This window comes from Ornithodoros turicata, chromosome 7 (genome assembly GCF_037126465.1).
Source record: "Ornithodoros turicata isolate Travis chromosome 7, ASM3712646v1, whole genome shotgun sequence".
Classification (NCBI taxonomy): Eukaryota; Metazoa; Arthropoda; class Arachnida; order Ixodida; family Argasidae; genus Ornithodoros; species Ornithodoros turicata.
The window spans coordinates 54,352,797-54,366,220 of record NC_088207.1 but is presented as its reverse complement, the minus strand read 5'-3'; the positions used below and the strand labels follow the sequence as shown (position 1 = coordinate 54,366,220).

At 43.5% G+C, this 13,424-nt stretch overlaps 1 protein-coding gene across 10 annotated transcripts in view; it reads left to right on the top strand.

Annotated features, from left to right (window-relative positions):
* The window catches only part of LOC135401580 (CUGBP Elav-like family member 2), a 254,196-nt gene that overhangs the window by 228,615 nt on the left and 12,157 nt on the right, over positions 1–13,424 (top strand). For 5 of the 10 annotated variants that reach the window (XM_064634073.1, XM_064634072.1, XM_064634075.1 and 2 more), the window contains 8 exons: positions 1,023–1,112; positions 4,957–5,052; positions 5,456–5,585; positions 6,694–6,774; positions 7,857–7,942; positions 8,979–9,059; positions 9,409–9,573; positions 10,740–10,882. In XM_064634073.1, the coding sequence (XP_064490143.1) occupies positions 1,023–1,112; positions 4,957–5,052; positions 5,456–5,585; positions 6,694–6,774; positions 7,857–7,942; positions 8,979–9,059; positions 9,409–9,573; positions 10,740–10,867 (857 nt within the window). In that variant the 3' untranslated portion in view covers positions 10,868–10,882. The remainder of the gene's footprint in view (positions 1–1,022; positions 1,113–4,956; positions 5,053–5,455; positions 5,586–6,693; positions 6,775–7,856; positions 7,943–8,978; positions 9,060–9,408; positions 9,574–10,739; positions 10,883–13,424) is intronic. The other 5 variants (XM_064634074.1, XM_064634077.1, XM_064634076.1 and 2 more) reach the window with 5 other exon arrangements.

The window sequence follows — 13,424 nt, the reverse complement described above, 5'->3', positions numbered from 1 at the left end:
TTATTTCAATTATTTCGTTGTCACGCGCCACGGCTGATAGCAAACGCTACTGTATCGTTCAACCAGAGACTACTTGAGGTTATTCTTGCTAGTTGCGGTACAGTGAATCGAGTACATGACAAAATATAGACCTAAATAGAGTTTTGGATCAGTTGCTTCTACCGTGGCAACTCAAATCCCGATTTATCGTATACCGTTACATCCATTCAATGGGTCCCACCGTAATTGCTAACAACTTCCGTTGTTCTAATATTTTGCAGTCTTGGGAAATAACTTAGAATTAACTAGTTCACTCACCATGGTAGGATCACACGGAAGTACAACGCTGGTACCCTGGTCTCGTAAAAAGATTAAATTAAAGTTGTCTTTGGTATTGCTACAATATAATACACGAAAAAGTAACTACGTTACTGTTTCGAGTAACTTTTCCCAAGGCTGGACTAGTTTCGAGTGTATAATTCTATTCTTGTTGAGTGTATTCCGTCTTTTTGAAATGCGAATCAAGTTATTTCAAACTAGGCAGCACTACAGGTTTTCCCGCTCATTTTAATCCATTGGTCACTTAATTTAATCCAAGCGCTACCCAATTTAATCCAGTGGTGACCCAAATTAATCCAGACACCAACCAATTTAATCCAAGAGCTACCCAATTTCATCCAATTGTTTACTGTGTATCCCGTCATGACATGACTGAATACATACGTAATGCATTTGCATGTGTTGCTTGGATTAAGTTCGGTAGCGCTTGGATTAAATTGGTTGGTGTCTGGATTAATTTGGTTCAGCACTGGATTAAATTGGGTAGCGCTTGGATCAAATTGAGCGACCAACGGATTAAAATGAGCAGGAAAACCTGTAGATTGGAAGGCAATCCGTAAAATGAGTACTCCCACTATAGAGAATTGGCCCTGTAATGTCAGCACAAAGGTTTAACGTGGGATGTGGTGCATGCATATTGTGCATGATAAATGTGCATGCTTTAGTGCGTTAGTCTGACGGTATTCCCTCCCCTGGGTGGATAGTGCATCACTCCATAGTGGAGTCCTCCCTGACCCCCCCTTGCTTGGTTCTGACGGCCGATCGCACCACAGGTCATCTGGAACACTATCCAGGTGAGCGTCCGGCCGTCAGTCTGCCTTGGACATGGCCATGTACCCTCCACTCTGATTTAAGAGCCTTTTTCTAATCACTTGGGCGAAACCGCAAGCTATCTCGTCCAAATTATTGTTCTCCAGTTTCTACGCAGAAAAGAAATAATGATGCACAAGGAGTATATGATACATTATTGTAGTTTGAGGAGGAGAAAGTGAGATCCCGGTTGATTCCTGTCAAGCCCACATTGATTGATTGTTATTGCTTCAGTGATGATTCATGTGAGATCCGCCTGGAGGGTTCATGGCTGTGTTCAATGTGTGCTGTTCTGCTGTATTTGGGGAGTGGCTTTTACCCTTTATGCTTTTCATTGTCACTGTGTTCCTTTTTTTGGTGCAGAAACACGTTTCGCAGTCATAAGTGGCAACATGTTATTCCAACGTTATTTCAACGTTATTCCAACGTTATTCGAACGTTATTCCATAGTTTTTCCTCGTGTGTTTTTACAGTGTTGTCAAGGTAGGGCATGATGACAGCCAGCAGTATTTTAGATTATTATGAATCCTTAATTAAATTATGCGTAGGATATTGTATAGTGAATGGACGTTTGATATAATTTAATTTAAAGGAGCATGGAAGGACTGAGAAAAATTAGGATTACAAGCCCTGCTGGGATACGCGTATGTTTGCACAAAAAAACCTATGACAGCGGCGCGCAACCCTGGAACTCGAAAGAACTCGGGAAAAGCTCCCTCCCTCGGCTGCATGTCATGTCAGTCACCCAACAGTGAGGCTTCTTTTTTTCTTCTTGCTAGCAGACGACTGCCTCCAGCCAATAAAAAGCGCTGTGATGTAACCACACGCCAGGGGGCAGCATGGTAGAGACTGCTGCCGCTGCGCACATTCTTGTAAACCAATTTTCTCAGGAAATTATCGCTTCCCAAAGGAAATATTTTGCATAACGGTTTCTGAAGTAGTACATGTTCATATCACGCTATATAAAAAATCATGCTATATAAAAAAAAAATAGATGTTCCATGTGCCTTCCATTCTCATTTACAGCAATTTAGGGCTGTGCGAATATTCAAAGTATTCAATATATGTGTAGAATTTCACGATCACATATTCGATGTTTGATTTAAATAGTATTTTTTAGAACACCTCATATATATATTCAAGTCAATGATCGCCCACTGTAATGGCATGCACACCCGGTAGTTCCTGTTTTTACAGGCTAAATTCGGCAGATTTTCGTTTCCCATGTGAGCAGCGCTGAAACGAATCCAATCTGGCAAATTTTGAAATTTCCTTCGTAAACATTTTGTTTGTGGTTTGAAGAGCAGACAAAGACTGTATGCAGACGAAGATTGTGCCTCGTATGTGCTTTATTTGTCTGTGCAACATGAAACTTTCCAAGCTTTTGTCCTAGATAATATTTTACGATCACTTACAGAAGCAAGAGTTATGAAGATGTTAAAGTTGTGCTTGTTGTATGGTACAGTTTGAGCAGATGCTACTTGAGCAATATTTATATGTGATACCAGCATCTCAGTTTGAGGGCAGTCTTCTACCATTATATTTGAGAGTCCTTTTATGTTCTGAAATACGTGAGAGAAAAAATGTGGTGCTACCTGATGAAACTCCTCAGGTTTCTACTGAAAGCTCTTTCTTGGCAATTTAACGTTGGCAACATGTCGCTGGGCTTGGGGGGAAAACAAATGGCTACGGCCCCGGGCTTTTCCGCGATTCCGCGAGATATCGCAGAATCCTTCGTTTGTCGCGGATTTCACGAAATCCCAAATTTTTGTTGGTGCGCGGATATTGGAGTTCTAGAATTCAAATCAAATATCAATCACTCGAAGTATTTCATTCGCGAATCATATACCCTATATTCGGCTTTTCGAATATCCGACTATATTTGCAGAATATGGAAGACGCCTGCCAAAAGTGGGCTTCACCTGATGCTTCATTGTAATCAGGTTAAGCCTGCTGTACGAAATTGCCCATGCTGCAGGATCAACACAGACAGATAGTAGTTTAGCTTAAGACAACGTTAGCCCAAGTTTTTTTGTGCACACTCCGACTGAGGAGGGGGCGGCGCCCCTCCTGTGTGCAGTCTGGCGGTGGCAGTGTGTGGGGATTTTGATTTGATGTTTGGGAGTTTTGCCTTTAAACACTCTTAAATAATGCCTGCGGCCGAGAAACAAAAAGGGGTGTCCTATAAGTTCCACCGGACATGTATTGTAAGCTCCTTCCTATAATCTTCCTATAGAGTTCCTATAAACTCTGTAGATGCCAAAAGATCTTTCAGCAGGTACAAAATGATTGCAGGCGACAGACGGCACAACACTGCTTCCCATCGAAATGAGCACAACAGTGCTTCAAATCTGTAATTTTATAAAATATTTTTTGTTACCACATTAAATAAAGTGTTTTCCATTTCAAGCACCCGTCGATTGCTTGCAACGAAATATTGCGGAATTTACGAGTCGGTGCCGCAGAATTCTGAATTTGCCGCAGCAGAAAACCGGGGGCCTTACAAATAGCACAAGATGTTTGTTTTGTGTTCTGTCCCTTTGTCTTTCGCTCAAGCTCTGGGACATGTTGCCAACGTTAAATATACACCAGCTCGCTTGCATTTTACTTTTATGTTCAACTACTCACTTTCGTCTCCACTGAAAACTTCTGAAGAGATTCTCATATAACCATGGAAAAATCCTCTCTTTCAACTGCTCAGAGTAATGGGTTCACCAGATGGCAACACTGTGTACACGCTGGCATATAAAACTGGAATTATATACTGTAGAAGTCGTTGATTTTGCATGCAACATGTTTTCACATTTTGGTGGAGGCCAGTGTTGACGCCGGAACTTAATTTCACGAAAAACGCAAGCTCATGTTTCTCAGTGACGTCAGTGTGTCTGTTACAGGCAACAAGCAAAATCGGGCATTATGTTAAATGACTGAACAATTCCAGGCATTTTATGAAATGCCGGGTTCGACCAGGCATTTAACGAAACGCCTTAAAAAAAGCCAGGCATTTTGTTAAATGCCTAGAAGTGGCCCAGGCATTGCAACCAATTCCCGTTCGGGTTGGGCATTTAGGAAAATGCCGTAATGCGCCAGTAATCAGGCCGAAAAGTAGACTCTTTTCTTTCCGTGTACGAAACGTAAAGGTGGACGCTGCATATGGTTGGTCTTTATAACAAGAACAGCACTCAGTCTTTTGGTGGTCATTAACCACTGACGCAGTAACCTAACCTAACCTAACCTATCACTAAACTGACCTAAGATGTCGTAAACGAGGTTAGTTTAAAATATAGGTTAAGTGTGGCTGGTGCGGCTGTGGTAGCTTGCATCGCCCCCAACTTCCTTTCGAAACGAGTTTGAGGAGGTGAGGCAAGCTGCCACAGCCGCGTTAAACTAACCTAGCTTACCACTAAGCCAACCAAGTTTATGATGTCCTAGGTTAGTTTACTGATAGACAAGGTTAGGTCATGTTAGTGCTGCTGTGGCAGCTTGCCTCGCCTCCCCAAAATCAGTTTCGAAAGTAAGTTTGGGGACGGTGCAGGCTGTCGCAGCCGCACCAAACTAACTTATCCTAATACTAGAATAACCTAGTTCATGATGGCATTAGTGATAGGTTAGGTTAGCACATCTGTGTCAGCTTGCCTCGCCTCTTCAAACCTGTTTCAAAAGGAAGTGGGGGGGGGGGGGCGTTTCAAGGTACCACAGATGCACAAGTGGTGGGAAAAAAAGCAGGCATTTGTCAGTCAATAAAGTTTGGTTTTAAGACAACCATAGTTGCCTCCACCTCAAGCTCCATCATTGATAACCTGAGTTTTATGTGATTCTTTGAATTAGGGATCAATCCTATGATGGTGCAGAACTTGGCCGCGCTTGCCGCTGCCGGAAGTGGAAACAATACTACAGCTGGTATACCAGGCCTTTCAGCAACAGGTGAGAAAGTACATATGGTACTGATAGTATGTGTGTGTGTGGATGTAAAAGAAATTCAATTGCAACTACACTTTCTCGAAGGAATTTTCTAATACTATGCTGCGCGCGGATGATAATTATCGCATCTCAACTTGCGCTTTGTGCAATCCTTGCTTGAAAAAGGGGCCTACGATATCGCCTAAGAAACTGGCGTAACATATCACAGCCATCTTTCTTCTCTCTCCTGTTCTTGTGGGACACACCGGATTGGTTTCAAAAGCACCCCGTAATGAAATGCAATTGGTTACACGTTGAGAGGTTTTTAGTTGAGTTGAGCGGCATTTACTTGAATTTACTTCCTTTGTAGTTACTTTTTTTCTCGTTGTCACTGCAAGTAATCTAACGTAATTTATTCCTGTTACAGGCAATGTATCTGGCAGTACTTCGAGTGGCAACTCCTCACTAAGTGGTGTGAGTTCCTTAAGTCCCGTCTCAAGCATGTCTCTTGGGATGAACACCACCTCTCTCTCCACAATGGGTGCGCTCACCAACGGGTCAGTCTAACGCTCGTATCATTGAAAAAAAATAGCACATAGGGTGTCCAGAGATTAACACTCGTTCCTGCAGTAGTCTTCTGTTTTCATTGAAGTGATAAAAACCGAGTCCCGCTTCGTGACGAAGTGCTCTGGTTTCTTAGTTATTTCTATAGCCAACACCAGTGCAGTGCTGTTAATTCAAAACCTCTTAATTCAAACAGATGCCGGGGTCCCGTCAAACTCGCGTGTATTTCAGCGGGGCAAAAAATGCCCGGTAATTTGAACATGGGAACGTGTGCAGCGGTTTCGTTGGGTGACATTGCCAGGACGCGTCAGACCCGGCCGTTATCGGCCTGGCATCGGCCCGGCATCGGCCCGGCCGCGCGCTGCCGCCCTGCCAGGATCATGTTTACTTATTATCATTACGAGACCGTAGTTGCGATATTTAGCGACACCAGAGGAAAGAGGAACGAATCACGAAAATGTACGCGTGGACCAGAGACGCGTGCACCAGATCTACGTTTGAAAGAACGCGAGCGAATAATAGAGAACAAACGGGACAACCCCACTGGGGTTTGAGCCGTGACTGTAACGTGCTAGAGCGTGCGTTTCCTAGAGCTTCCTCCTTAGCGCCCTTTAGACGTTGCTTGGGAACCCAGTTTGAGAACACCCGATTGTAAATAGTTGTCGTTTAGCCTGGCAAGTTGAAGCTTACGGATGTGTGCCGGTATTTGATTTCGGCATAGAAGGTCGTGTCGTCGTTAATTTCTTGGTGCCTTTATCCTCAAAGTATTCAGTTGGAGAAAAATTCTGGTCGCCGACAGCTCAAGTAAGTGGTGGCTTTTGACAGGGAGTGAGCAGTCTTCAATTTTTCTTAATGGATGGAAACCAGTTTGGGACCTCTGAAATTTTTTACGCAGTTTTTTTTTTTTCGAGCATAAATTTTGGATGCCTGCTGGGACTGTGTTTCTCGTAGCAAGGGGAAGTTCTCTCTTGGCCCGCGTAAAGCAACACGTCAACGGTGCAGGAGGCAGAGTGACTTTTCTTTGGGCACCCTTATTGTGTATGCACGTGTCTTGTGTGAAGTTGTTCATTGCGACTTTGAGGGGCACCTGTTTCTTTGAAGCTACCCATTCTACCCGTCTGGGCTATGGAGTTCCGGCCAGACATGTTTGCAACCACAGTCGGCAGTGCCCTCCACAAAAAAGTAAAACGAAATACTTTCAAGTTTAGTATTTAAGAAACAGAAACAGGTTGAGTACAGATTAGTTGCAGTGCTGTATTAGCATCTTCTCCTTTGGACTTTCATGGCAGATGTGGGGATATATAACGGATGATACATAAACTAAAAGAGAAATATGGAATTATGTGGGCCTCTTGGCACATTAAAAGGAGTAGAAGGGCGCTGACTAGCTGATGCATGACTGCTGAAGAGGACAATACCCGAGACGTTTTCTGTGTCTCGTTCTTTTGTGGGTATTGTACTCTTCGCATTCTTAGTGACAGGTAGAGACGACAAGTTTTTGTTTTCTAAAAACTAGTTGCTTAAATACGAGTGACAAAAAAAAGGGGGCAATGATGGTACGTGTTATTTCTCAGATAGTGAAATTCTTGCTTCATAAACATAACCAAAGCAGATCCTCTCAAAACCTGCAATCAATAGCAAATTGCACCAAACAATCTGTGGAGTAAAATGCTCTAGGGCTGATTAAAATAATTACGCGATTAACTTTAACAAAAATTTTTGAATTTCACGTCCTCTTGCCAGCATCTGTTACCGAATTAGTTCGATTGAATCGATGCATTTTACCCTTCGCTGTAATCATTTGAATTTGAAACGGACTTAGTTTCGAGTGAAATCAAATCATTTATTGTCAGATGTGGCAGGAAACATATTTGTAAGGGGAAGTTTGCCAAAAAGTAGAAATATTTCCACTGGACAAGGGCACAATAAATGATTGGTAAAAGGTTGATCCTCGCTGATTGCAAAATTGTAGCATAACAAGATGCTGTTGTGTAATGTATCATTTATGTTAGTTAGTGCTAGTCAGTGGCGGATCCAGGGGACCCCCAGATCATCAGGTCAAACGTTACGTTTCCCCCTGCCCCGCTACGTGCTTCAACAAAGGACCCCCGTTCTCATCCCCCCATTCCAAAGTGAATGTCTGGATCCGCCCCTTGTACTAGTATGGTTTTCTGAGAAGTTATGCAATCGCACATGAAAGTCTTCAACATGGTGCTTTTCACTTTGTGAATGGACTGCACACATGCATTGTTGTTGAATTTCAGCCTGGGCAGTGCAGCAGGGCTGACTGCCAACGGGCCCAGCCTGGACGCTCTGGCGCAAGCCTATTCTGGAATGCAGCAGTATCCCTGTGAGTGGTTGTCCCCCATGCACATGTTGCCATAGTCGCCTTTTAGAACATGAACCAGTGCTCATATGCAGTCGAACCCGTATATTCGAGTTATCGCCTATATTGAACAATCCCCTCAACAATTGCGTGTAAAAGTATAGCGCAGAAATACGGTTTTATCGAACTTCCGTACCTCAGAACAGCCGATATGTGGGACGTCAAGCCCCTGCGGGAATATATCACTCCCTCTTGGAGAGTACAATTACTCTCAACAAAGGAGTATCCTCACTCCCTCAAGGGAGTAACATTACTCTCTTACTCCCCGCCGGGGAGTAAGAGGGGGTTAGAGCGTAACCTCCCTTTAGGGAGTGAGGAGTGAGGGAGGTTACGCTCCAACCCCCTACTGGAGAGTAATATTACTCCCCGGCGGGGAGTAAGAGAGTAATGTTACTCCCTTGAGGGAGTGAGGATGTACTGTGTATGTGAGGAGGAGAAAAAGGGTGTACTTTAACTCCTCTTTCTTGCCACATATATCACTCCCTTTTGGAGAGTTAAAATTACTCTCAACAAAGGAGTATCCTCACTCCCTCAAGGGAGTAATATTACTCTCCAGTACGGGGTTAGAGCGTAACCTCCCTTTAGGGAGTGAGGAGTGAGGGAGGTTACGCTCCAACCCCCTACTGGAGAGTAATATTACTCCCCGGCGGGGAGTAAGAGAGTAATGTTACTCCCTTGAGGGAGTGAGGATACTCCTTTGTTGAGAGTAATTGTAACTCTCCAAAAGGGAGTGATATATGTGGCAAGAAAGAGGAGTTAAAGTTCACCCTCTTTCTTTTAAGAGTGTAGAGAGGGAGAGACCAAACCATGCAACTATGAAAGTGCCACTGTATTGCTACAAGATATCTAAACCGCATTATCCAGAAGTTGTCCTTAAAGCTGGAAGCAATGGCACTTTGTTCCGCTATGACATCCGATTGCATGAAATCCCGACTGGCCGGTATACGACCAATTTTTTTTAAGGACACCTTCTGAAAGTTTTCACTCTTGGTTCATGCAGCTTCGCTTACTGCTGTCCCAGGAGCGTTCGCACAGATAGGACTTCAACAGTCGCAAAACCCTGTAGGGAAGCAGGTTGAAGGTAGGCCATAGCCTTTGTTGCGGAAAGTGCTCTTCTTTCTAGTATACATATAATAATCCAGCTGTGCAAGGTCTGTGCATCACCAGAATTATTTCGCGAGATGTGATTAGGACACTATTGTATTGTAGGAACGTACCTAGAAATATGTTTACAGGTACCGTACGTACATATTTAGAAATATGAGAAAGGTTAAACGTATGACCACGAGGGTTTGACAGATATGTGAAAATTGGGAGCAGGCAAAGAGATTCCTGCTCATTAGATATTTAGACATTTTTTTGTGCGAGTGTCGATAGTTTCTTTTTTTCAGGGCCGCTGGCACTAAGGACAGTCTTATCACTTATCCCAGATATCCCATTTCAAATTTCAGGGCCAGAGGGTGCCAATCTGTTCATCTACCACTTACCGCAGGAATTCACGGACAGTGACCTGGCACAGACATTTATGCCTTTCGGCAATGTCATATCTGCCAAGGTCTTCATCGACAAACAGACAAACCTCAGCAAGTGCTTTGGTCAGTTCATCACCAGCCTCCAGAAACCTAAATGCCGGAGCCCCAAGCGACTGATTTTTTGCATACATTCCGACTTCATTACCCTACCTGAATGGAAACGCTCTCTCTTGCCCAATGCATGTTCCATGCAGAGAATTTGCTCGAAATAGCACAGATAGCACGAGCTTTAGAACGTGGCAAAAAAATGAAATCAGAATTAAGCGACGAATTATTTTCTGGGCACGTAATGCTTGCAACGTTTTTCTTCTAACCCGATGCACAAATTCTCCCATACACGATCAACGACAATGTTATACCGTATGCAGAAAAAAAAAATCACTCACTCATGCATGGCGCGTTGTCATTGTATCGTAGAGAGGAAGCAGTTGTACTGGTGTGACGCGTCACCCTCTTCCGTCATGCTTTTTATTCGTGCGGAAAACACTACAAATGCTTTCTGCCTGTGACATAGTAGCTGACCAATACCTTGTGGAAGTTACATCTTTAGGACACCTTTTTTTTTTTTTTTTTTTTTCTGTGCTCTAGGCATCATTTAAGAGTGTTTAAAGGCAAACTCCCAAACATCAAATCAAAAGCCCCCCCCCCCCCCCCCCCCGCAATACCATTAACATTATGTTATGCCAGTGCCATTAACGTTATCATTATTAATATGGTCTAACGTTATCTTAAACTAAACTACAATCTGTCTGTGTTGATCCTGCAGCGTGGGCAATTTCGTAAAGCAGGCTTCACCTCATGCATGGAAGCGTCAGGTGAAGCCCACTTTTGGGAGATGCCGTTCGTATTCTGCGAATACATAGTCGGTTATTCGGAAATCCGAATATTAGGTATTCGATTTGCGAATTAAATACTTCGAGTGTGATTGATATTTGATTCCAATTCGAGAACTCGAATATCCGCACACCCCTAAAAATAAGAAATGCCGTGAAGTTCGGTGCCAAAGGCGTCCTCAAACACGTGTCCTTTGCGCTTTTCTTTTCAAAAAGGTGTTTTTTACGTTATGTGCTGTAACACAGTAAAATCTGGCAATACCCTGTGGAGGTTTTAAGGTGGAAAAGAAAACTGCCACGAAATACATAGTATATATTGGGTGCTGTTGAGCCTCACCTGTATGAGTGGAGAGCTTTCCAGATTTTACCCCAAGCAAATATTTTTTTTTTTTTCAGGTTTTGTGAGCTATGACAATTCACTGAGTGCGCAAGCAGCCATCCAGGCCATGAACGGCTTCCAAATTGGAACCAAGCGTCTCAAAGTTCAACTAAAGAGGTCAAAGGATGCAAGCAAACCTTACTGAGCCACCAACAACTTGGTAAGACTCTCTCTCTTTGAATTGTAATCTGGTACGGGCAAACATTTTTGGTCAACACCAACACACAGATACATGCAGGGTGTCGAACCAAAAACCACAACTGAATCGAACCACTGTTTATTTTCCCAGCTTTGGAACTGAACCAGAACTAATGAAAAGTACGGTTCAGAACCAGTCTGGCGAATAGCTCAGCTTCTATGTTGTTGTTGTTGTTGTTGTTTTCTTTGTTTTTTTAATCATAAGCTAAACTGCTAACTGCTAAAACTGCCTTATAAGCTGCAAGTGTTATTCACAATTCCAGCTATGCAGGAATGTGGTGCACAATGCTCATAATCCTTTGTGTTTGGTGGGGCCACAACTGTGAGTCATGTTTCTAACTTTATGGTGCAGTACTTCTTTTCATTTCTTAGCAACCTTGGTAGCAGTGATGTGGATAACGACCAAAATCCACTCGGTGGTCTTTTCCTCTTTTGCCAACCCGTTGTTCCGAGGAACTTTTCCTCGACGGACAATGGACTTCAGTCTGGTCCTGTAATGACGTCTGTCACAAGCTGCAGCTGAGGAGGGATTCCTTTGAAAGCTGCTTCAACAGCAGTCACTTGGGCACCTTTCGATTTGACGGTGTACCTGTTGATGGTGACATCCACTAAGAGTGCTTTGCGGTCCGGTTGCGGCGGTCCGCTTTATTTGCCAGAGGTTCGATGAATGGAGGCACTGTGGAGACCAAAAAACCTGGTTCTTCAAGCTGCACAGCATTGACCTTAGGCGAGTTCACTTTAGGTGCTGTTTTCTGAGGATCTCGCGATGATGCTTTTCGCTTACGGGACGTAAGGCTAAGATGTCCCCTTATTTTGCAGAGATTACAGTTAGCATTTGCTGGAGGGCAACCTTTTCTCAGATGCGGTTTCCTCCCACAAAACTGACAGTCTGGGGTTTTGTTGTTGCTTTCGAGCTACCTCTTTCTCTTTGCGGTCCTGTTTCGATCACACGGCTCGAAACGTCTCCGCACCAGCACTGGATAACTGTTTCAGCCTTGTTGAACCTCCTCAGGAGTGCCCAGGTCGGCAACGTTTGAGTGGGGTGTGCTTGAAATGTGCTTAGTACTTTTAAATTATCTATCGTATTAAGGGATGAGGATGTTCAAGTCTCTCTCTCTCCCTCTTTCTTTTTTTTTTCTGTTAAAATATTGCGTACAGAGAAAATTTGAAGTCGAGTTACCTGCTTTCGCAACACGTTTGGAACTGATAATTTTTTATGGCTTTCGGAGCTCCTCTACAGAGTCGTATTCTGTGAAATAAAACATGAAACTGACATCCGTGAGAAGCTGCAGTTGCTCTGGCAAGGTTTTGTCGAGGGCGCCCACGACAAAGCGATCTCCGATGAGCTGGTCACGCAAATCGCCGTAATTGCAGCATTCAGATAAGGTGTAGAGTAGGTGTTCGTTGATCGACTCTTCCTGCTTTCGGAACCGCTGGTTGAATCTGACACTTTCAAATGTTGCTAGTTGTAGTAGCAGGTAATAGTAAGCCGGTAAAAGGCTGTTCATGATGGTAGGCAGATGGGAAAGCTTCAGCCACTAGTTGACCAAGTCACATGACCTTTCACAACACAGAACGGGCATATAGCAATAATCGTTTTTGTCTTTCTTCGCGTGGGAATCGATATTTGCACTTCCCAGTTTCAGTTACTTCCGGCAGATTTCTTTGCATTTGGAAGTGATCGTTTCGTGTCTCCTATCTCTATCTCCATATCCTTTATCCACACAATGATAGTGTGAACGACTCGGTGGTCTCACGACGTAAACCCACAGTTATTATTGTTATTATTATTATTATTATTATTAGTGTGAGCAAAAAAAAAATTACTACTGAATGTCAAGTACGTTCCGCTTTCGGTTTGCAATCCACTTTGCGTCGACGCAGCATCGACCCCACGAAACACAACTTCCTTTAGTGGCAGTATCTTGAGAGACCATTGTTGAACTGTGTTGGTGCCTCTGTTTTGTTTGACTAATGTGTTTTGCGGCACTGCCCACGATAGCTGTTGAGGACCTTATTATGCGTGGAAATTGTGAGAGCCAATTGCAACGTGCCGTTTATTGTTGAACGATGCAATTATTTTCTGTTGGTTGGCCACCATGGGACTGTGGGTTTGTCAGCGATTGACATCTCTAAAACTTGCGAGCCCCTGTGCCCAGCAGAACTTGTGGCAGCAGTACTCTAGTGGCCTTCATTATTGAGAATAGCTGCACAACGCAGCTCATACTAAGACAACTTGTACCAGTCTTTACTCATTCTAATTCATGTTGCACTGTCCATATCAGGAAAAAATGTCACAGTGTGACTTATACCGAAGGAACTGCACGAATCCCAGAAATAACATTTAATGAAGCACATTGAAGGGTCTATTAAAATGCACTGCAATGATTGTGAGAATTTTTAAAAGAAATCAAATAGAGAACCGTCCCTTTTTTCTCTTTGCGTGGGATATCGAGACACTAATCACATCAATAGGTCAGTGGCCGGTATGCTACTAATTCGTA